The sequence below is a fragment of the Cariama cristata genome, unplaced genomic scaffold (assembly GCF_000690535.1).
Source record: "Cariama cristata isolate BGI_N322 unplaced genomic scaffold, ASM69053v1 scaffold18534, whole genome shotgun sequence".
In the NCBI taxonomy this organism is placed as follows: Eukaryota; Metazoa; Chordata; class Aves; order Cariamiformes; family Cariamidae; genus Cariama; species Cariama cristata.
The window spans coordinates 8,097-31,872 of record NW_009614860.1 but is presented as its reverse complement, the minus strand read 5'-3'; the positions used below and the strand labels follow the sequence as shown (position 1 = coordinate 31,872).

Genomic DNA, 23,776 nt, shown 5'->3' with positions numbered 1-23,776 from the left:
CCACTAGTAAACCCGAGCATTTACTTTGTGCAGGTTTCCATGGATGCTATCATCCAGTGCCATATGTCTAAGAGCAAATCTATGAAGCTTAGACTCTTGTGTTTAGTAGGCTTTTTCCAATTTATTGGGGCCAGCAAGTAATATCAATACCCCAAATTGTTAAAAGTAAAGAAAGAAATTGTAGGGTATGTGTAGTCCATGAAATAATGGAGAATTCCTTCCATGTGCTAGTGGAGGCATCGAGTATTATGTGCCAGATATTGATGCCTTCCCCCCCGCCATGCCTGGCTTTTTTTGGTTTTATTTCTTAATCCAGTTTATCTGAATGTTGGAAATATTTTGCAGATTGTATGCAATATTGGAAGCACTAGCTCATCCACCCCTATAGTAGCAGTGTCAAGAGCTCCAGTGAAGACTGCTGGCAGGTTATTTTTGTTTGAATGATTAAGCTGACTTGTTAGTATCATTTTGTCACCAGGGATGCATCACACAGTAGTTTGACAACGTCACGATATCGGAGTCACAAATATCACAGGGAAGTTGTTAGATCCTGACAGTCATCAAACTGAAGAACTCAAATGTCGCCTCCCTCCTCCAATTATCAGCTTTGTGAAAATGCCCGAGCCTAAACTAGGGGTCTAAGTTATACACTGTGGTTGGCTTCGTTATATTTAGGATTTGGAGGATGTTATTTACCAGATAGCACCATTTTCTTTTAAATACCTCTAATGATTCAAGCTGGCTAGACCGTTGTCTAGATGGTAATATATACACTTCAAATATTGAATATCATCAAAGGACTGTCAACTCTTGCCTTTGAAATATAGCCAATATGGTCTTCTGAAGACAGCTTCAGTCATGTTTTGTAGAAGACTGGCTGCACTGATAAATACTTATGAAGCTGATTTCCTTAAAATAGTTGATGTTGAAGTAATGCTAGGTAGGACTCGGGCCCCGCTGCTGTCAGTGCTGCACAGATACTCAAGACTGCATAGTCCTTGTCTAGTAAAGGTTGCTCCGCGGTTCTAAATACTAAAATGATCTCTCTATAGAAGTCATTTTAGCTGTATTTAACTGGATTGCCGGTAGAATAACATGAAACAGCAGCATTTTGTAACCTGCAGGAGAGTGTTACAGGCCCAGTTTCATGGCTTCTGCTGCCACTTACCTTTTATATTGCTATTACACTTACAGGTTAGAACTGTGCTCTGAAGAATCGTCCGCCATATAAAAGGTTTCTTCTATTCCAGTCGTGAAAGCAATGTTTTGTTGCTCCTTTGAACATCCCTGTCTCAAGGTTATAGACAAGCAAGGCAGGCAGCCAGCATGGAGTATTTAGGGCTCTTACCGTTCTCTGTCTTACAGCAGTTGTGAGTGGCTGCTGTAATTTGGGGGATGTAAAGGTGATACTGAGCCACTGTTTATTCTCCCTGCTGTGCTGTCTAATCTGACCTTGTACTTATTGAATAGATTTACTGTAGGCAGCACTGTGTAGAGATACTACCTTCTCGAGATGCATTTTCTCCAATTATATGGGTATTGTCTTTTCATGTCTACTGGCAAAATAAAACTAAATCCTGTCTGGTGTTAGTTTTAGCAAATATTAATGTGTTTTGCCATTCTGCAACTTATAATAATCCACAGAGTCAAGATTCTAGACTAATGGATAAATGATGCTTACTTTCTCTTCTGTATAAAACCAGTAATAAGATCATTACTTTGACTTATCTTTTTTAATTCCCGATGACTAATTCTGGCTCATACAGAATCGTTCTATGAGTTGTTTATAACTCTTAATGAATGGTGCAGACAGTTTTGTGAGAGCCTGGCTCTGTGCTTCTGTCTCTGGGAGTGAATAGTACTGTCAGGAAAACAGAGACCGACCGACCAACCAACTCAGGAGCTGAGGAGACAGCCAGAGGAATACTAAATTCCAGTGATGCCATGACACCCATCTCATTCTCGACTTTCCTCTGTGGTCCCACACATAAACAAGCAATGGGGTAGAAGATGGAATTTGTTGTTGAAATAACCTTGTGATGTGAACCTCAGGACTTGGAGAAACCACTTCTATGTGTGTGGGATTTTTTTCCTGCTAAGAGTAGAACGTACTACGACGAGTCATTTGCACATAGAATCATAGAATCATTATGGTTGGAAGAGACCTCAAAGATCATCAAGTCCAACATGTAACTGTATGGATAACTAGATGTAGTCAAGTCTAGTCCTCGTGGCAGCAAGTGAAGGTAAGAAAATATTTCTGCAGATAGGTGTTGATTGAAGTATTTCAGTGGTCGCCATGTGCAGTTTTACCTTTGTGTGTGTTGATCCAGCGAGGTGAAGGTGTTGTAGCACTGATACATTTCTCCAGATAAGATTCGCATCCTCCTCTCGCTGTGTGGATGGACCCTTACAAAATGCAACCATGATGTTTCATCAACACAGCTTTCTTTTAAGCCATTCCTGACATGCTGGACTGTATAAAATTTGTCTTGTTCTCTTAATCAATTTCCTATTTAGGAATGGTAGCTGTGGCCAGGGAAGAGGAGGTGAGAACAATCTTGCAAGGGTATACAGATAATTCTAGACTTGTGTTAATTAAGAGGTGGTTGGTGTCTTTAGTAAGACTGATGTTTGAAGCTGATGTCCTTTCCAAATGGGTTTTGCTTGTTACAGTCAGTGAGGCAGCTAACTGCATAAGCAATAGACATAGCAAGAATGTGATCATACTGAGAGCCAGTGTTTTTGAAAGTATTCTGTTAAATGGGTCTTTGAGACTGTCTATGTTTAAACCTAGTAACTTTTTATAAGATTAGTTTCTTGCTGTGTGATTCTTGTCTGAATCTGTCAGATACAAAGGACAGGAGAGCACTTGCAATTAGAGCTTTGGGCTGATCAGATAGCATCTTTTGGGATACAGGAGACAAATCTACAGCCATCGCATCACAGGGCCATCAGTAGTTGTTGACTGCAGCCCCCTGGTTACAGAATGTCGGGCATCTTGTGGAGAAGTGGCCACACATGTTCTTCAGAACTATGATCGGCAGCGAGGAGTTTGAGTTAGCTGTGGCTCTCTCCGTTTCGAAGCTTTCTGTTCATGGGATGCCGAACGCAATCGTGACTCGCAGCTGTATCTTAATGCTAGTATTTGATACCGTGAGAGATAGTATGGTGGTTGCAGCGCAAGCTCCCAGCCCATGCTATACTCCTGCTGACAAGAGCTCAGAGTCATCTTTGCGGGGAAGGAAGGGAGAGGAAGTAATCTATAAATAGCTCATAGATAATATATTGAGATAATATAGATAAATAATGCCTTGAGACAAGGCGGTTTATTTCCTTTTCTCTACAGCAGCAGCTACTGATTCTGAAAAACATGTAAGCCTGCAATTAAGTCAGAAAACTCAGATGCTCTGTCCACTGCTGTTGCTATTGCACGTGGTAATAAAGAGCAGTTACCTTTTTTCCTCTGTTGGAAGTCTTGAGTGTCGATATGACCTGCTACATGGGTGGCTCTTACAACAGTTCTTCTGTTTGTTTTTCCTCTGATTGTTGTCTGTCATGTTTTATTTTCCCTGGATACTCCTTATTCCAGAAACCCCTATCTTAAAACAGGAATTGAATTTAAAGCTTGCATTATGCTGGAAGTCTAGTAGCTTATAATACTTGGGAATAATGCTAAATTTTGAAGCAAGTCATTTCTGTCCTGCTGCTGTGGTAAAAACAAACACGTGACAAACCAGGACCATTGCTTGTTCTGCATTTCAGTAGCAGTATGTGCTTCATTTGCAGCTATATATGTGACTGGTTCTTTATATTAATTGTTATTGCTGATGAAAATTGTTTTAGTAGTGCAGCACAGCTCACTGCTTGCAAAGCGACAGAGTCAGTATTTGTCAGAGGCACTGTGTAAGTGCTCTTGTATGGATAGAGGCCTTCAGAGCATGCAGGATTTTGATTTTTGTTTAAAAGCAGGAGCTTTATTTAAGCCCCTCTTGTCTAATAGGACATGGAAGCATTATAAGCAAGTAAGTGAAATGAACTTATTTCAGGATATTAAACTTTAAATAAAATTGAAATGCAGATTCTTCTAGAGGGCAGGTTGTTAAATTTCTTGCAATATGTTAGTATTCAGGCTGCCATGACTCTGAAATCCAGGACTGTGGAAAGCCTTAACAGGTTGTGTGCCCAAATTCAGTTATCCCCTGAAAACATCTGGAGGCCCAGCTTTGTTAGGCAGTCCTGCATCCTAGCGTCATGACAGTCCTTTAATTTTGTTAAGAAGCTGTATTTCAGATTTACAGCTTTGTAAAGAGCTGTAGTAAATCTGTCAGTCATATCTGTAGGATGACCTGAAGTGAAAGTTAGCTCTTCTTTGAGCCAGGGATTACAGCAGATGACCTCTTGAGGTGTCTTCCAACCCATGTTATTCTATGATTATGGAGCAAGGCAGGATGCTTGCAGCATGGTAGCTGCACAGTAGAAATCACCCGGCAAGTGTTCAAATAAGCTTTGAAAGTAGTGAAGGAGAAGGTGCTGAAACATGTTGTATTGGATACTGTGCAGACATCAATGACAGTTCCTGCCCTGAGGGACCTGTCTTCTGAACCAGTGTAGAAACCTTATAGAGGACACAAGAAAATATCCTCCTGCGTAGGACATCAGCATGTACCTATGAATTCAGGCTTTGTCTGGATTTGGATCGTATCAGGTGACCTCACTGGGGCCCTGTTTTTGCAAGTATTGCCTTACAAGAGCAGTTGTGCTCTGTGCAGTTTGAAATCGCAGCATGAGAAAAGGAGAGAACTTCTGATGCTTTGCATCACTGTTTGAAAACAGGCACGGGGCCCCATAATGAAAAATGGAGCTTTTTGTTTTAGGTGCCTGGCTCAAACTTGGCCCAGGAAGTAAAGAACAGAGGCTTGCAATTGAAAAGAGTTGGCGATTTTTCTGCTAGTTTATAGTGAAAGGGTTCCCAAATTAGCTTGCTTGACAGTTTGAGGAGACAGAAAACATGAACTGATTTTTCACTTACGAATCAAGCTGGAGTTACTCTGCCAGGCGTGAAGACAAGGAGGCTTTGCTGTGCCCCCCCTGGAGATTTTCCATCAGCTTCGGTAGACTTTGAAATCCTTCAGGCATTCTGCATCCTACAGCCTCCCCAAGTCTCCATTTGAAGTGAGTTCTGAAGTATCTATTAATCCTGAATGAATGGGAAAGAGAAGTGTTTTCTTGCTTCCCCCACTTTTGCTTTTAGGGTGTTTCTAACACCAGTGTCAGTTACAGCTGCAACTTTGTGCATTTTCTGTTTGCTTATGGGTGTCTCTGTCCAGCTAGTTAGCTTCAGCATAATTTTTTTCCTGTCCTCTCTGTGAACCTATGAAAAACTCTTATGTCTTTTGTTTCTTATGCACATACCCTCTGGCTTATATCACATTTTGTCACTGTTCAGTTTAAGAAAAACAACAAACTCCCTTGCTGGAGAACTTGTGGTCTGCAGAGAGTTGTCAGTGCGTTGTGGAGCTGCAGCTAATGTGTCTGTCTTGTGAGTATACCCTGGATGTTCAAAGTGGGGGTCTCTTGCACTCATCCTTTGGAGGGCTGAGCCTATAAAGCTGTGATCCCTTCAGCGTCATTAGAAGTATTTGTCCAGCCACTGTAGTCTCCCAAGTGGGTAAATTGTGATGCTTTCCCTCAAAGCAGGCGAATATTGTCTCCTTTCTAGCACTTCTGTTACTCACTTTGGTGTAGGATCTTTCCTGGCCCAGCAGTTGATGCAGCTAGTACTCTTCCCTTTGGTTCCAACTATGGCGAGGAGGTAGTATTGCTTGTTGGCAGGATAGCCAAGCACAACTTAACTTCAAGTGTCATTCCTAATGCCAGGCTCCCATCAGGGCTGTGCTGGCATGAAAACTACTGTGGGAGGGATTGAGTTGGGAGAAAGTGCTGAAACTGGTCCAGACGTGCACTCGCTGTGGGATGCCCTGGTCTTTTCTAGGAGTCTCCTTTGGGAGCTTGCCATGTGAAAGTGTACACGAGGCTTCAAGGTTGGGATGGCTGACTGCCCTGCTTGTGCCTTATTCACACCTTGTTAGCATCCCAAACTGGGAATAATTGGCAGTGTGTATGGCTACTCAGTTGCCAACTTATTTTGCCCATGTTAGAAGACTAGTACTTAGGCTACCTTTCAAGTGATGTTGATGCTACCTGTAATTATTCTTATAGAGAGAGTACACTTGGAATTACAGCAAGTAATTGCATGGTATGGTTTGAGCTGAAGGAAGTACACCCTTCCTGCTCGTGGGGTAAATTGTGACAAGTCCTAAGTAACGATTACAGTCTTGCTGGATTTCAGAAAACTCTTCTTCTGAGAGATCATTTGGGGCCTACCTACACAACAAGCTTCCTGTGCAAAGCATGTCTCTGTTAATGTATTTGTCAGCCATATAATCCGAAGCCTTGCTTGTGTAGCTCAGACTCAGGTTTAAGCTATCCCATCAGTGTATAATGGTTGTAGGTACTCCTGGGGCCACTCTTTTAGGGAAACACCCAGCAGTATTAAAATGAAGTCTTTTTAGCCCAGGAAAACTTGGATTCCTGGTCTGGGCGTCTCCTTTTAATAGCTGTCACTATGATTCTGTTAGTGGTTATCTAGGCGCAGAGCTATCTGAGTATCTGAATGATTCCTGGTCTGGGCGTCTCCTTTTAATAGTTGTCACTATGATTCTGTTAGTGGTTATCGAGGCGCAGAGCTATCTGAGTATCTGAATGCTGTTTAAAATAAACTGGTTTCTTGCAAGAATTTGTTTTGATCATGCATATAATTATAACCAAATCAGAAATAGATACATGTAGTCTAAATATCATTATTTAGCATTTCCTTTTAGCTCAGGCTAGGCTAAGAAGAGGAAGAAAATATTTCTTCTTGATGCTCTGTTGAAATGGGAGGAGAACAGTAGCTCCAGGACAGCTGGTACATTGGAATTAAGAGAGTCTGACTGAAGTTCAAAATCGGATGCTTGATGTTATTGTTACATGGAGACATTGATTAATGGAAATATAAAATGTCTTCAGTATTTGGTGAATTAAGTACATCAGCTCTTAAAAGAAAATAAAGTCATCTTATGAAGCTCTTTAGTGTCATGATTAAGTTAACACAATAAATACTAGGATAAAGGATGAAAATATCTTGCCGTGCTGGATGATTTTAAGTCTAGACATACACCAGAAAATTCAGAAGAAAAAAATTTCCATAAGTATAAAAATGAATCCTCAGTGGTGAAGGATTGCAATTGTTCTGTGGAAAACACAGGAAGCCCAACATCCCACAAGTACGTTGGGACTTAACAAGCACGCCTGCAGAAGAGAGACCCGACAACCAAATGTTTATCCTCTCAAGTGTGACATTTTCCACTATTGAGAAATGATATTTTTTAAATCTTCAAGCAAGAATTGTATATGTATTAATATAATTTCTTGTGGAGTTTCTTGTAACACTTGGAAACTGTTTGTTAGTTGGCTGGGTGGTTAGGCTTATGACGATAAAAGCTTTCAATAAAGGAATTAAAATATTGGCAAATTGCCTTGAACGCCTGTTGAAACATGTCTGAGCAAACCCCTCGGTTGGCTTAATATATTTGGTGCGTTAGCATTTAAGAGTTCTGGTGTCCTGGAACATGCTGGTTCTGGGAGCGTAAGAAGATGGGATTCTGGACTAGGTGTAGCTTGGCTCAGCCCTTGCAAAATTGTGAGGTTTGAATGTTCTTACTGTTTTTGCAGCTGTCTTTGGGTCCTAGTTTCCATGTGTCCCTGCATCCATATTACAGACACTTCATGAAATCTTCTTCATATCACCTTGATGAGAATTGAGGTGTTTGAAATGTATGCTATAGGCTGAGTACTGTCTAAACCGTTCATAATGGCATGTGGTAATGGGCTCAACCTGTATCGGTGGGATTTAAAAGAGCTGATTTGTTTCAGGCACTGTGTGGTATGAACTTCATGTCTTTTTGAGGGCAAACTGGTATGTTGCAGAAGAGCTAGGCTCATAGCTTAGTGCTACCGAGAGTCTGAGGTCCTGGTACAACTGCTTCCTCTTCAGTTACGCGGGCCTGTGCCAGCTTCGTTGTTCATCAGAAGCACTGTAGAAACAGCTCAGCTCGCCAGGCTAGCAAGTTGAGTCCCTTCAACAAAGGATCGAGAGTGGGCAACCAAGGTGCAGAAAGGGCTGGTGTGGCTCAGTCTGAACTGTGCTGAATGGCAGCCTCTGCATGTTCCTTATACGGTGTATATGTGTTTAAGATTCTTGTTGGATTTTTTTTTTTCTCTGCATGTTAAACATTTTGTCTATTTAATGAGCTCCTTTGAGAAAGAGCACTAAACATACAGACATAGTTGCGTTATTCCCTCTTTGGAACTGTGCTTTGTCTGAAAGGCAAATTTATCAGGAAAGATTATTTTTCAAGAAAGCTGCTGGGATTAATGTCACTCATCAATTACATACGCATAAAACCACCTGACAGTTTTAAAAACTGATAAAAAGCATTCTAGTTCATTTTTTTTATAAAAAACGTTTGAGCTTGGTTTATGAGTTTCCTGGTGCTGCTATTTAATGCTAGTTTCTGCGCCTTAAGCACAGGCATGCTTGGAGATTTAAGTTTATAAAAGGGCATGGCTGCGTATGATAGTGGAGGCCTGGACCTTGGACATCTTCATGAGATAGCACTGCTCGCTCGCAGATCAGGCTAGACGTAGCTTCCAGAGTATGTAGCTAGTGATGGCTGGGAGCACTCTATATTATCTTTTCTGGGAGACCATTATCTTTCCTCCAGCCTTCAGCAGGCTTGTTTGGCTGCCATGGACGTTGTGGATACTTTCATGTTTTGAATCTGTGTTCTGTAGTCTGCTTAAATACTTATTTTGAGTGAAAGAATATAGCCGAGAGCCCCATGGAAAGGTGATCTTTCTAATGAAAGGCTCCTGCTCTTCAGTACTTAAATATCTAAGGAGAAAGAACCACCAAGATTGTGACGGGCAGTCTGCTGCCTTCTCAGGCTTTCATGTTATAGATACTTTCTTCAAAAGACTTCATATGGTATTTGTTCTACATAGGTATAGAATCATAGAATCGTTTAGGTTGGAAAGGACCTTTAAGATCATCGAGTCCAGCCATTAATCTAGCACACACAAAACGTTTCCTCATGCCCAGTAAAATTTATAGTGAAAGATCAAAAGCTGCCTCTACAATATAACACAGGAAAGAAGAAATGTTTCACCTTAAGAGTCTAAGTGTGTTAATCACGAAGTTCAGCTGTTTTGTTGGGATGAGCTGGAGGTGGCAAGGTGGTTGTGCTGTTAATAGCTTTTGTGCATACTGATGGTTTGCTCTGCAACAGAACAGTAAATATGAGAACAGCGGCCTTTGCTTGATAGACCTAAATTTGGACCTAATGAAAAGGGTGCAGACGGACATGAAGAGAAATTTAAATGCAGACTATTATTTTGTTTGGAACAGATCATCTTCCGGAAACATGATTTAAACTTAATCGATAGTCAAATGATATGTAACGTAGGTAACTGCATCTCTCCTTTCCTTTTCAGGTGGCTATGGTAGAAGTTCAGCTAGATGCAGAACATGACTACCCTCAAGGTCTCTTGATAGCCTTCAGTGCCTGTACTACTGTCCTTGTTGCAGTTCACCTTTTTGCACTCATGATAAGTACCTGCATTCTTCCAAATATAGAGGCTGTTAGCAATGTGCATAATCTCAACTCTGTAAAGGAATCTCCTCATGAGCGTATGCATCGGCACATTGAGCTTGCCTGGGCATTTTCTACTGTCATTGGGACTTTGCTCTTTCTTGCAGAGGTGGTGCTACTGTGTTGGGTGAAGTTTCTTCCTTTAAAGAAGAAAACTGATAATCCACTCCAGAGCAACAGTTCTACCATCACATCGGGACAGGCAGCAGCCATTGCATCAACGTCTATTATGGTTCCCTTTGGATTGATTTTCATTGTATTTGCAGTCCACTTCTACAGGTCACTGGTGAGCCATAAAACAGACAGGCAATTTCAAGAACTGAATGAACTTGCTGAATTTGCACGGCTCCAGGATCAGCTGGATCACAGAGGTGATACGATCTCCTCAGCTGTTACCCATTTTGCATAAACCTGTACTTAAAGGAAATAAACCCACTATTCTGCTTCTGCCTTGTTATGTTGACTCCCCTGTGGATAAACTGGTCGAACTGTTGATTACCATTTAAAGAGAGATTATAAATGTTGTTCTAACCCTTTAGAGAGAAAAAAAAATGTTGTTCCTTTCATAAAATTTTGGCTGTCTGACATTTCAAGGAATGGATGGTGGGGTATGCTTGCACTGCAGGTGCATCCCTCCTCTTGTGAGCACTGTCTTGATTGCTTCTTGTTAATGCTGAATGGTGGCTGTATAAATACATGGAAAATAACATTGTAAATTTGGATATTTGTTAGGGATGGATAGAGAAGCTTTTTTTTTTTTCCCCCTCTGTTTAGTTGATGTTGGCATTTACTAGAAGATACTGCTTGTCTGATCCATATTGCATGGCATGATACAAATTACTTGCGATATGCAGCAATTAGCACTTGGTTTCAGTGCTAGTGCTGTTCTCTCTAGAAAGCCTGACAGATGGTAGAAGTGAAAGCTTTCCCACCACTTTCCCCAGTATGTTTTGCTGCCAAGTAATTATTACTTTACTGATTTCTCCAACGCCTTTTCCTATGGCAGTTACACATTTTATAACTTGCTAAACGCCCTTGACTAGTCTTACTGTGATGTGGTATGGCCACATGAGTAGGAATGAGAGTCGACTCTACTCTTCCTTGGAAGAAAATAAAAGCAATAACTGTTTTAAAGTTCTCATGAGCCAGCACATATTATCTGGAGAGATAGATTTGCCTGTTCTGCATTTAGGAATCTTTTTTTTTTTTTTTTAAAAGAAGAAACTAGATGGAAATTATCACTGGATAATCTTTTTTGCTTGAAAATCAGCTCCACTGCTGATTTTTTTCCAAGCCAAAGTAGTAATTATTTTATACTTTTATATTAAAAATATATTTTTAATAGATCCTCAGATACAAGCACCAAAAGGTGCTTTCTTTGCATTGGATTCCCAAGTAATTAGCTATGCCTTGGTCTTCCTTGTTTAGAAAAAGTCTTCTCCTTGCTGAACTGTTGTATTTAATAATTTGTTATACATCTTTTGCTTCCGAAGGATCTGGAAGACTACTTTTCTCTATGTATAATTATTTATGAAAGTAGGTTATTTGTAATTAATATTGCTGCTTACTTTCAGACACGTGTCTATGACAGCGAGGCTACTGTGTCGGTTTTTATTTACTCTTTAAGCAAAAACTTCCATTTGGTCTCTTGGATAAGAGGTTTGTCCAAGAAAGATGGCCGCAGTTGTCCTGGGCTGCTTCAGTAATTCTAGCTATGTCTAGAAGTGGCACTTTTTGGAATGCAGTTCTTCTATGAAGCAGCTTGGGGCTTTGAAGGGTAAAAGCTGGGTTTTTTAACACAAACTGAGACAGATTTCAAGTCTAATGGAACAAAACTTGATCTCCCTATCATAGCTAACACTGTGGAATTAGAAGCCTGGGATTTTGAAATTAGACGTGACAATACAGTGGAGCTGTACCTGGCTGAGCCTGGGCTGAACATGCTCCCTGACACCCAACGTCCATCTTGGCTTATCCCAACATATTTACAAACTGTAGGATGCAGCTACAGAGTTAGGGTGGCAGAGTGTGTTTACTACTGAAGCAGCCTCATAAAGCAAATGGGACTGATTTCTCATGTCAGCACCACCGCAGTGGCAAGTGTTGACAAGGTTATCTGTGGTGCGTTTGTATTCTGAAAAATAACTATAAAAAAACCTGCTGGCGTGTTTGTTTTTTTTAAGCAGCGTTCTTGGTTCACAAGCAGAAAACAACTTTCCACTTGCTCTTGTCCCAAGTCCTTCTTGCATACAGAGGCCAAACTGGATTTTCTCTAGCTCTGCCATTACATTATTCTTCAAATATAATCCATTACTGATGTGAGTCTGCTGATGGTGAGAACTGTGACTACAGTCCCACAGGTGTTTATTCGTGGAGCACTGGAAGGATTATGTTAGGCATTAATGAAGCAGCATTCCAAAACATGAAATCTTGGTAGTAGGCACAAAATGTATTTTCCCATCCTTTACTGGAATACTAGTCCTGTCTTGGGGAAAAAAGACTCTTAAAAACCTTCACTAAAGGAAGAAAACCTGACTCAGTATTCACACTAGAGCAAATGGTTGAAAGGGTGCTGTCAGGCTTAAAAGTCACGCTTCTGTCTGTAAATTGTGTATTTAAAAGTTACAATGCTATTTTGAATGGAAGTCCAGAAAATATATTTGCCAAGTTTATTTTACAAAAATTACTTGCTGTCCTGGATAAGTAGCTGAATTTCTCTTTATTTTGTGGTTCTTTTACAAAGTGACAGAGAAGTGTGGGGTTGTTTTGTTTAAGAAATACAGAATTAGAAGCTAGTGGGACAATCTTATTTTTAACTTTCTTAAAAGCTAATGGCACTGTTACTATGACTATTTTCTGCACTTTAAGCCATGATATCGAGTATGTTTCTCTTGTTTTCCACCTGTGGAAATGGTCATGAAAGTTACACCTTGGGCACAGTCTCATAACTGTGTGCCAGAGGCAGTAACCAGACCCAAACAGATGGATTTAAACATTAAAGAGTGCACTTAGAAATTTTTTTTTAATCCCTTATTTATACTAATGGCATTATGCTTTTACCTCAAGCATTTTAAACATTGGTTATTGTATATCACTTATTTAGATATAAAATGCTTTAATGAAATAAAATATAGTCAATTGTTGCTGATTATTTGTTATCTAGAGGCCTGAAAATGTACTTATTCTCTCTATATCCCTTATCTTTTCAGCTATATTGTGCTCATCTTACTGTGTATTTCTGAGGATCTCTTAAATGTGTTCAGTTATTCATTTCAGTCATAATACGAAGACAAAATTTCCTGTTCACACAGACGGGTATAAAGAATATAACGTAGCTGACATGCTTTTCCTCCTGTCAGCACTGCTTAAACCTTGGGACTAAGCATGTTGCATTGTGACTCTCTCTGAGTGCTTAAATAGAAAAGTAGGTTATCTTTCAGCGCAGAAAACATGAAGAGTCATGGGACCAAATGAACTGGAGACAAGAGGAGATACTCGGAAGCCTGCTGTTCATGAGGTGAACTGATGACCTGCTCGCCCACAGTTTGTTTTTCAGCAGCCGACTGCAGTGCCATGGTCCTTTGCTCTTGCGGGTGACGTTCAGCAGCACATCGTAGATCAGAAGCGACACAGTTCTGCGTGGCTGGCACGGTGCCGGTGAGTGCTGGGAGTTCGGTGCGTGGGCTGGCCAAGGAGCGGAGCCAGGGAGAGATCTGGTGCTCTGCATTCTCGGGGCTTGGGGAGGAGAACCAGCGTCACGTTATGGAAAATGCACAGAGAGAGCAAGTGAAGTATTAATAAAAATATTGAAATATGATCTGTTATAACTTCAAAGGCCATCTTGGGTCACAGGTACGTATTGGGCTAAGTTTTGGGGGAGTGGGAGGGGACAATTATTTGTACTTTTCTAGGGCTTTGCTTTTATAGCATGTAATGGAAATGCTGCCACTTTTCTAAGGCGATGTGAAAGACCTTGAAACCAACAGGAGTGCGATTTCTTTACAGGAGGAATAAGTCCGAGGAGCTTGGCAGAGTTGCTCTGCCTGTCTTCCAGTGTTCTGCTGCTTGCGGTTTTTCTCTCTTCCCCCCCGCCCTTTCTTTTTTTTGCTTCCTTTTCCAAATAATGGGGACTGGGAGGACAGTCCTGAGCAAAGCCACCTGCAGGGTGAAGCATACATGAGCAGCCTTGAGGGAAAAGTGAGGCAGACCACGACACGGTACACCACAGTGTGGGTTTGAGACTCAAATGAATAAGTAACCCAGGATCATGTTCTTGTCTTGCATCTTTTTTTTTTTTTTTCTTCAGCATCCGGTTATTAATTTTGGCTGTCATCAAACATTGCCTGGGCCTCTGCTAAAACACCATCTGGATCAGCTAGTTCAATCTAAATAAAAAGAATACAAATCAGTTATGCAGTGTAATTGAAGAAGCTTAAGGTTTTATAGATCTTGATTACTCGAGCATTAACAGAGAATCTCCCTTGTATCAGGACTTTAGTTTATATTGCAGCCTTTCAATTACTGTTTTAGAAACACTGCTACACTTTCCTAATTTTATTGTCACGTTGAACATCACTTCATCTCCTTGAAATAGCTCTGCGTGGAGTGGACTGATTCTCCTTTCTTAAACAAAACTGGCTTTGATTTGTAGCCTGTTGGGCCTCATCTATAGTTTTAAAAGGTGAGGAACTGCAGTCACCCAAGTGAGCATCGGAGGTCACACGAAAGCAGGAGTCTGGAGTTGTGTAACCTGCGTGCAACTGGATGCAGAGCCTTGGGAGGGAAGCGCCAAAGCCGTGCCAGGAACTTGGCAGTTGACTCTGACCTGCTTTATGTCCTAGGGCGTTCATGTGTGTGTGGTGGTCTTCCAGGCAGAAGACATCCAGGCTTATTTATTTTGTTACGCTTTCTGAAGCCTTGGCTCCGATTAATTATAGTGGCAAATGTCCCAAGTCCACCATGTTGTGTATTTCCCCATCTCTGCAGTTATGTTGAAATTCTGCCTTGATGCAACCCTATCATCTACAAATTACAATTTCTTCAAAGCTTATGGCAATCGCTCTCTGGTTTTCAGCCATTTTCTGTCCTGTGCATTCCCACCGTTGGTTCCTTTTACCTGCTAATGAAGACACACAGTGACGCTTCTCCCATGCAGAGAAGCTCAGATCCTCACCATTAGCCTCTTGCAGGTGCAAGCTGACTATTTAGTCCGCCTCTAGTTTTGGCAGTTTCTAACATTCACCCTACATGTACTTTTCTGTTACAGCTGCTTGCAACAGTAATTTGACAAAAGGATTATGAAAATCTGAGGTCAATTTTTCTCCTTTTATCTGTTACTTCCTTCATATTCTGAGATCAATAAATCTCTTCCGAGGGAAAGCGCAATAATGGCAGTGAAAGCTGATGCTTTCTTTTTGCTCACAGAGCAGAAGAAAATTGGGTCATAACTTGGACTTCAGGGAGTTAAATAAACAGCCGGGCTTGAATGTCCTGCCTTACTGAAATGGCAATTCATCCCAGGCTGTTCTCGGGTGACCTTTGACAAACCTTGTACGGTAAATATTTTTAGCTACAGAAGTGCTGCTCCTTTCACTCTTTTTGCAAAACAGAGATTGTTTTTCCCTGGTGAGTATTTGGTGTTTATTATTCTGCACTGCTGTGGGTGTGACTACTACTTACAGGATTAACTGGCTTGTCAAAAATATCTGTGCTCAAAGGGCCTTTGCTATAGAAACCGGATTTGAAAAAAATAAGAGAAGCAAAGACGTAACAGCTGTGAGCCTCGGCAGGCTGCGTGTGCCCAGTATCATTTGCAACAACTTTGTCCCTGGAGCAGAGAAGGAAGGTAGGTAGCTTTGCCTGCCACGGGACCGTGCTATTCCCTGGGTTACTGGAGTAAAGCAGTGTGCTGTGGTTATCCAGCGTGGGTCTGCTCGACTCTAAGCAAAGAGGAGCTTCCCCGCCTGTACCCTGCAGTAACCGTCCCTTGGAAATGTGATGCCTTTGTGTTTCACGTGTGCAGCACCCAGACCATGAGGATTCCAGCTGAGACCTGGCTGCTGCGTCACCTGGAGCCACGTCTGCTCCCTACTGATGTCCCTACTGTGTCCTCCAAGGGCACAGGGGACAGGTTCTCCTGTCCTCTGGCTCCTGCACCAAAGTGATGTGCAAGGACCCGGCAACTGCCAGGCTGATGGCCCGGCGTGTCTGTGTGCCCCACTGTGCATCTCGCCAAGTCTTTGGGAGGGGGACGGGGACTGGCTCTTCCTCTGCAGCCTGTGTCAGTCTTAAGGGAAAAGGGGAGCAGAGGATGTCGGCTCTCGGACACCTGTTTGCCCACCTTGGGGTGAGGTGGGAAGCTACACACATCCCTCTACCCACGGGGCTGCTGGACTTGGGGTGCCCGGGTAAAGGAAATAACTGATATTAGCACTGCAGCTGCTCAGGTTTCAGTGAGGTCTGGTCAGCTTTAGCACTTCGGCTTGGTGAAATCATTTGGTTTTGATGCAAATCCTGCTATTGTCTCTGACTCTATTGTCCCCGTTTCCTTTGTGCTGCCTCAGGTCTCTAATCAGTTTTGGTGCATGAGAACTGCATTTTTTCAGATGTAGGCGATTAGGAGGCTCCAGCAGTGGCTGGGGGGGCCGTTTGTCCCTACGGGGCCATTTAGGGCACTGCTGGCCAAAAGACTGAGCACACACCCTGTGAACTAGGAATACCATGGGAGTAATCCCTTGAAGACTGAAATGCTACCTGGAGAGCTGACCCGAGTGCTGATGAATGCAAACATCATGAGCAAAACCAAAATTTCCAAGCTCTTACCTTTGGGATTGGATACTGAGTAGGGACAGGAGCTTCGTCCCTGCCAAAGTCAATCAGAATTCCACATCTTGGTATATCTGCTGCCCAGATACCTTCGAACAGCTGTCCCTTATTCAAGTAGAAAAATTTCCCTGGGCCATGCTTCTTTCCATCTTTCCAACGTCCTTCATACCGATTTTCATTTGCTGCAATTAAATACATGAACAGACCATGAAATTTGCACCATTTCATTAAGGGGCTACAAACGAAATGAATCAACACAGCAAACCGACAGAAGAAGAAATCGTCTGTTTGGCTCCTCTTAGTAATTTCGAGAGGGCTGTGGCACAGTGTGTCATTTTGCTTTCACGGTGCTCCGTTTGCTGTGCCGCAGAGGGGAAAAAAGGCTGTGGAAGGAGCCCACGTTTGCCTACTTGGAGCAAGAACTGTGTTCACCTGCTTTGTTCTTCTCATGGGGATATTAATTTTTTGCTGATATGCAGAGCAAGTGAGCTGAGTCACTCTTTACAACATGAAAAATTATAGGACACAAGTTTCAGATTTGTCACTGCAACAAATCACGCAGGATCTCTGGCTCAAAGAGGTTTGCTTGTCTGGGCAAGGAACAGCAGCACTATCTGATTGTTGTCCAGTCAAAATAATCTTGATTTCAAATAATACTTGTAGTTATTTTTTCCTCAATGAGTTACAGGGCTGTGAGTTACAGGCAATCCATTACAGACTTTTTCCAGCTGTACTGCATCTCTTGGTGTTTTTCTGCAAGTTGAGAGAGGTTTTTTGGGGCTCTGCTGCTTTCCAGGAATCCGTCCATCCATCACCAACAGGAAAAGCAGAGGTGCAAGGGGAAGGGAGCAGCCTTGCCCGGGGATGCTGGTTGAGAAGGAGCATCATTACCCACGGTGATGCTGGGGCTGGGATACATCCAGGCCACCCTGCTGTCACTGGGAGGATCCTTTGCCATCCCCTTTTCCTACAGATGGTGTTTCTAAGCCAAAAACTTTGGGGATTTCTGACCAAATTACTTAGTGGAAATATCTTTGGGTCTCAGTCAAACTCTGCCATTCTTCATGGCAAGAGGTGGCTGAAATACCAGGGCACCCAGCACGGTACTGCAGAGGGACCTGGGGATTGCCAGAACACTGTAAGGCAAGAGGGAAAAACCAAAAACGCTTCTGGGGAGCACGGCAGCTGGGCACTTCAGGCATGGTCTGGTTTATAGGTTGGAGCCATGGCGGTGGTTATCTTCAGCTTGCATCTGGTGGTGTGCTTATCTGCAACACCAACCTTCCCTGCCCACCGGTGGGAGCAGCTCAGCTTCTATTCTCCAGCCACCGACAACTCAGAAGCCACCGAAATCACCGACCCGGCTGTGATGGAGAGGCCATCGAATGCCCTGGCTGCACCGCAGCACCCGGTTGCTCCCATCTGCTCTCCTCCCAGAGCATCTCGGAGGCTGAGTTGCTCACAGCCGAGATCTCCCCGGCAGACACGCAATGCTCCGGTTTAGAAGCCGTTTGGCGACGGGCTGTAGCAGAGGCGGCAAATCAGCGCGGTGCTCCCAGCCAAGCTCGCCCTTCCCGGGCACGCTGCCACTACAAGCAATTTAATCTTGAGCTGCAGCTCATCGTGACCTCCACTGAAGAACTCCTTTTCTTTCACCATCACAAAGCTGCCGGCACGTCGGCACGCTTCCAGCGGCTGAGCTGAATATATTAAGCTTGTGGGTATGAAATAATTGCTCTGGCTGATTTTAACTGAAAGGAATCCAGCCTGCAATCGGTTTCAGGCTACGCTGGAGGCAACCAAGCTCTGAAATAGTGCGTCAGCCGCAGCTCAGCCCCCAGGGGCTGTTAGTTTATAACTAACAGTGACTTTGAGGGGAGCGAAGCCGATCAGGGGAAGGAGTTACCCCTGCAAGTGGGTGCTGATTGCATCCAGATGAGCCATCAGTCCAAAATGACTTTACAGTCAGCAGAGAGAGAGCGCGGTTGCGCCGATGTGCAGGGCAGGTCGTGCTCGTTCCTCCCAGCTGCTTTGCTTAGCTAATGACTAGCCTTGAGATCACTTTCAAGCAAAAAAATAGAATAGATGAATAATAATACGGAGATAAGAGTTCTTCAAATGTTCCTGGAATGCAGTACCTTGTATTGCAAAGGACTGGGATTCTTGGCTTTGGGGAAAAACGTGTTAAACTCCAAGCAAAATAAGGGCAAAAAATTTCCAAATTTCTATTTTTATGATGAGATTGCCCCCAACATTCCCAATCTGTGATGTGCTCGGTATTATTTCTGGGAAGGGATTGTGTACTAATGAAACCCCCGTTCACTCAACGTGAGCCAGTGTCGGAAGTAAGAGAGGGGATGGAGTGAACTCAAAAAGAAAACTTCTCTTTTTTTTTTTTTTTTTTTTCCCCCCTATGCTGGAAACTGGATTCCTCTTTGGTATGCAGCAGTTAGAAAGTATGTCTGGCAAAGTGCCTGGCTTGAAAAGAGAGATTTGCTCTACTCTGACCCAGCAGTACATTGTCTCTAACCCTAACCATCCTGGTCATTTAAATGTAAATCCCAGCAAAAATAAGCTTTCCTGCGTGTGGGCTTGATCAGCGCAATGCTGGCCGCCTGTGCTGCCTCCAGCCCTAAACCAGGAGCGGAGGGACGACACACGGGAGCAGCTGCAACCCTGGTGCAAGGCTGCAGCGGGAGATGTGATGTAGCATCTGGAAATCTGGGTGGCAGAGGCATCTGGAGAGCAGCATGACACCAAATACCTCGAAGGAGACAGGCGGACGCTTTGGGTGAGGGTGGTCAGTACTTACACAGCCGCAGCATCCCCTCCCCGTTGGGCTGGTCCTCCAGCCACTGTCCCTCGTAGATGGATCCGTCCTGGTAGTACATCCGTCCCCAGCCACTCCGCAGCCCACTGCTCCACCCGCCCTCGTAGCGCTCCCCGACGGGGTAAAACGTTGTCCCGTAGCCCTGCAGGGCAGCACAGAGATGGCCAGTTAGGAGCCTCTGAATTGAAAGGGGTCGGTGTTCAATTTTGGGACATTACTTTCTTGACACACTACTTTACTCATTACTCTTACGCATGGCTGCTGGCAGCCCAGCTCGGTGGCCGTTCTTGTGTTGAAGGAAACGAGAGGTATGGGATTTTTTTGGCAAATTATTTTATTCCCATGACAAAACTTCATGTTTATATCTCAGTGTGTTATTATTGGCATGATTGCTGCTAATATTTAGCTAAAAGCGGGTTTTACTAGTATGTCAACCTGCCTGGGGGTAGGCAGCATTGAAAAGGCCTGTCTGTCCAGGTGGGGATTTCATGCCTTTCAACCCTGACGATGCTTCCTACACCCCGTGTGTCCCAGGCTGGGCAACTCCATCCCAACCCCTGGGCAGACCAGAGGTCTCTGAGTGATGCTAACCATGGAAACAGTTTTGCGTTCTCCTCCAGCCATACCCTTGCCTGCCTGCCTTCCTCCTTCACAACAAACTACAGCCCTGAGGGCTCGCTGCGGTGAGACTGGCAGGCGCAGGCAGCGATGCCACGTGTGCCTCCCAGCAGCCGGGCACCGGGCCAGGCTCCTGAGGCGGCAGGCATCACCCCAGCGGGGCAGGTGAGCCCTGACATTGAGCCGTCTCCACAATTTGCTTTCCCCCCTCCGGCTCGACGCTGGCAGGTTCGGTTGGTGAACTTCTGAATGAAGACTGCTGGGTGTGTGCAAGCCGGGCACTGCAGGAGGTGTTTGTCTTACGTGTGTGTTTGCAATTAAGAGAAGTCCAAAGGTACCCCCTATACTGGGGAGTGATACCAGTAAGAAATAATTATGTATTACTGATGAGTTTTCCCGTAGGAATAGAGAGTTAACTTATCTCTGAACAAAAAAATATAAAATCAGTTCTGGAAATGACTGATTTTTCTGAGCATTAATTTTATTAAACTGCATAGATGTAAAGGGGAGGCTTTTGTAGAAGAAAAATACCCTAGTGATATTTAGGTGTCATTATAAAGCTTTCACCAAAGCTCAATCATCCAAAATATATCCTCAAAGAACAGGAGGGAAAGCTCCCCCCAAGAGACTGGAGCCATAGAGCTGCACGCCAATTAGAAGCATAAGAGGCCATTAATTTAATTTAAGAGCAGACACGAAGGCGAACACAAGGTTTCCATTGGCAGATCAGAAACTGTTCCTACGAGGATTTTGCACATAAGATTGCAGTCATTTTTACCAGATGACTTCCTCATTATGTTCCCTTTAGAAGAACCAGTGATTTATGTGACAGGCTTAATTTCCAAAAGAACTCATGTTGTTTGTCTAATACGCTGTAAAACTCCCAGAAGAAGGTACATTTTCCGGTGGTGCTTATAATACAGGTTCCTCCGACTGCCTCAAGGATGAGAGGAATGAAAGGGATGGGTGGGGAGAATTAAGACGCAGGATACGAAACCTCCCGTCCTGCTTGGGCGAGCTGCAGGTGAGTCCGAGCAGCGATCGCTGCTCTGCGGCAGCTGGTGGGAGGTCGGGGCTGTAGCCCAGTCACCAGCGGATGGGTGGGATGGGTCCCTCTCCAGTGGGGAGATGGTGGGTGATGGGGTGCTCTCGGCCATGCTTGGCTTTGTTATGAATGATGATTTTTTACTCCTGAAGCTTCCTGGGCTTCCTGCAGGTTCAGGCTAAGATTTAAAGAGAAGCCAAGCCTGGAGGAAGGTCTGCTCATGTAGCTTCTGCCCAGAGTCCCGCTGTTCCTTCCCTATTGCCGGCCGTGGGACACGGTGCAGCTCCTGCAGCATCTGACGTGGAGAAGTGAGTAATGCCAGGAGCAGTGAGGTTGGGGAGGGCGGGGGGAGAGGGCTTAAATACCAGAGGTTTTGCTCTTGCTTTGATTTTCTTCTTCCACCTGTTCATTTCCCCAAAACCTTTCAATTCGGCCTCAGTATTGGAAAAATTAGTATCTTAAGCGATCTTTTTGCACGTGTGCACTCAACTCTTCCCCATGTTTTTGGGCACGCTGCCTCACCGCTGGCACGAGCAGGAAATCTCACTTACGCATTTTCGGTTGTTTTTCCACCAGCCTGTGTACACCTTCTTGTATTCCTTGGTTACAGGGTCAGGAATGCTGTATGAGCCATAACCATCCCGCTTCCCAAACTTCCAGTCACCGCTATAAATAGCTCCGGTGCGTTTCCATACCTGGATGCCTTTACCTGCGTAACAAACAAAAGGAAGGACAGGGAGACCATCGCGGTTGTTAGGAGGAGGGTTTAGGGGGCTGCCTTCCCACGGCTCCATCCCAGGCGAGGCATCCCGGGCACCGAGGCAGGTTTATGTCTGGGATTCAGTTTAGCTTCCCAAGTCGGAACCATCGTTAATCTTGATCAGGGGCTTCCTACGTGGCCTTTGCTGAATGCACTTAAATCTTTCCAACCCTTGGTTTACTGGTTGTAAACAGCTGCGCAGAGCTCGGTCAGGGTCTCCTTCCCTTGCTCTGTCTCCTGCAGCTACGGCTTGAGGATAAATTAATGTTCCTGAAGCCAAGTCAGGAGCCGAGAGAGCTCCCGGGACGGCGCAGCCAGGGCACATCCCCGTGCGTGGAGCTGACTGCAGTTTGCTGTGTTTGCAGAGGGTTTTTAAACATCTGTAATCTAGATATTTCAGGTAATTACCCCTGAGTGCATGCAGAAACTCTTAAAGTTACCTATTAGAAATATTTCTGAGTACATTTTTGCATGACATATATCGAAGACATATATATATAGTCATACATGAATGAATGGTCTTTCGGGAGCATATACAACCACTGACCACTCCCTGCCCCTAGGAATTTTTGCAAAGACATCTACATTGGTACTTTTTCTCAACATGATCTATCTTACCATGTTTCAAGTTGTCCAGCCACTCTCCAGTATACCGATCCCCATTCACAGCATAGACCGTGTGTCTTAATCCACATTTCTGTGCTTTCCTGTCCCATTCATGCCAGAGAGGCTCTGTAGCCCCGTGGTATTTTACAACAGGCGTATTGTTCATGGCTGGAGAGGAAAACAAACAATTGTCAGCAATAAATTAGAAATTACTAAGGCGGGTATGGGCAGAACAGCCTATTTGTGAGCTATGTTTTAATATACACCTGAGTTGGTAATTGATGTCTGGCTTTGGAGGGGTAAAATAGAGATAACAAACAGAAGGTATCTAAAAATACTGACGTACAAACCAGCACTATCTGAAAACAGGCTCGCAGCATAGCCTGGCCTGTTAGGAAATGTTAAATAAGTCTCAGCAGGTCAGGTCTGTGGTGAGCATCGGTCTCTGCGCCTGCCAGAGGTCTTGGGGAGCACGGGGAAGGGCAGCCCCTTCTCCACACAGCCGAAACCCTGCCGGGCTCCTTCCCACGGCCGCTCCTCCGCCGGCTCTGCGCGAGGAGGGAGCAGTCGTTTAAGCAAATTAGAAAATTATTTGTTTGCTAGGAAACATCTCAGGACATTGAAAAGCATTCACAAGACGGCGCGTATCAGAGAGTTGGCCGGTGTCCCTGGGGCCCACCAAGAGCTGGGACACTTCATACGCCCAGCAGTAACGGAGCTCAGGCTCCTTTACTGCTAAAAATATCAGTCCTGCAGGTGTCTTCTTAAAAGGGGTCAAAACCACAACGTTTCTGTCTACCAGGGGGCTGCGGACTTGCCCAGGGCAGGACAAGCGCTCATCAGCCAAGCAAGCTGCCAAGGAGGTGGCTTCCAAAGTGAGGTGGGTTTTAAAGCAGGAACAGCAGGCAGGGGATGACAGGCACAGCGGGGCGGTGATTCGGCTGTCAGAGGTCTGGAGGGAAAGGATCAGCATGGGGGAAGAGGAGGGAAAAGATGTTTTGGCCCCTCAATACAGAGAGGAGAATGGCGGGGTGCAGCACGGTGGTGATTTCTGGGCAGCGCCGGTGGAACGGCTCGCTCTTCAGTGCAGTGGGAATGCCGGCACAGCCTCGGAGCTGAGAGTGCTCTCCGCTAAACCATAAATAAACGCCAAAAGGTGGCTATAGAAACAAAAAGCAAGTTTCTATGAATGCTGTCAACATCCAGAGCTTGGCTGGAGCCCAGCAGGGTGGGATGCTCTCCGACTCTGTGTCCCGGGCTCCCTCTTCTGTCCTGATCCGCTGGACTGAGCCCTATCCAGGGATTTTGCTGCCTCTCTCCCTTCTCGGCAGAGCACG

General features: G+C 44.3%; 2 protein-coding genes across 2 annotated transcripts in view; one reads left to right on the top strand and one right to left on the bottom strand.

Annotated features, from left to right (window-relative positions):
• Window positions 1-378: 378 nt before the first annotated feature.
• Window positions 379-10,206, top strand: ORAI1 (ORAI calcium release-activated calcium modulator 1). Its single transcript, XM_009699590.1, has 2 exons — window positions 379-409; window positions 9,593-10,206. Exon 2 carries the CDS (start codon window positions 9,604-9,606, stop codon window positions 10,162-10,164), a length of 561 nt encoding a protein of 186 aa, XP_009697892.1. The 5' UTR covers window positions 379-409; window positions 9,593-9,603; the 3' UTR covers window positions 10,165-10,206.
• Window positions 10,207-14,071: 3,865 nt separating this feature from the next.
• The window catches only part of MORN3 (MORN repeat containing 3), an 11,824-nt gene continuing 2,119 nt past the window's right edge, over window positions 14,072-23,776 (bottom strand). The window contains exons 2-6 of the mRNA XM_009699591.1: window positions 22,452-22,607; window positions 21,625-21,782; window positions 19,393-19,552; window positions 16,578-16,762; window positions 14,072-14,140 (exon numbers count right to left, since the gene is read on the bottom strand). Of these exons, the coding sequence (XP_009697893.1) occupies window positions 14,072-14,140; window positions 16,578-16,762; window positions 19,393-19,552; window positions 21,625-21,782; window positions 22,452-22,607 (728 nt within the window). The remainder of the gene's footprint in view (window positions 14,141-16,577; window positions 16,763-19,392; window positions 19,553-21,624; window positions 21,783-22,451; window positions 22,608-23,776) is intronic.

Excerpts from the sequence above, each read along its gene's own strand:
- ORAI1 (XM_009699590.1), top strand. The coding sequence starts at position 9,604 with ATGGTAGAAGTTCAGCTAGATGCAGAACATGACTACCCTCAAGGTCTC.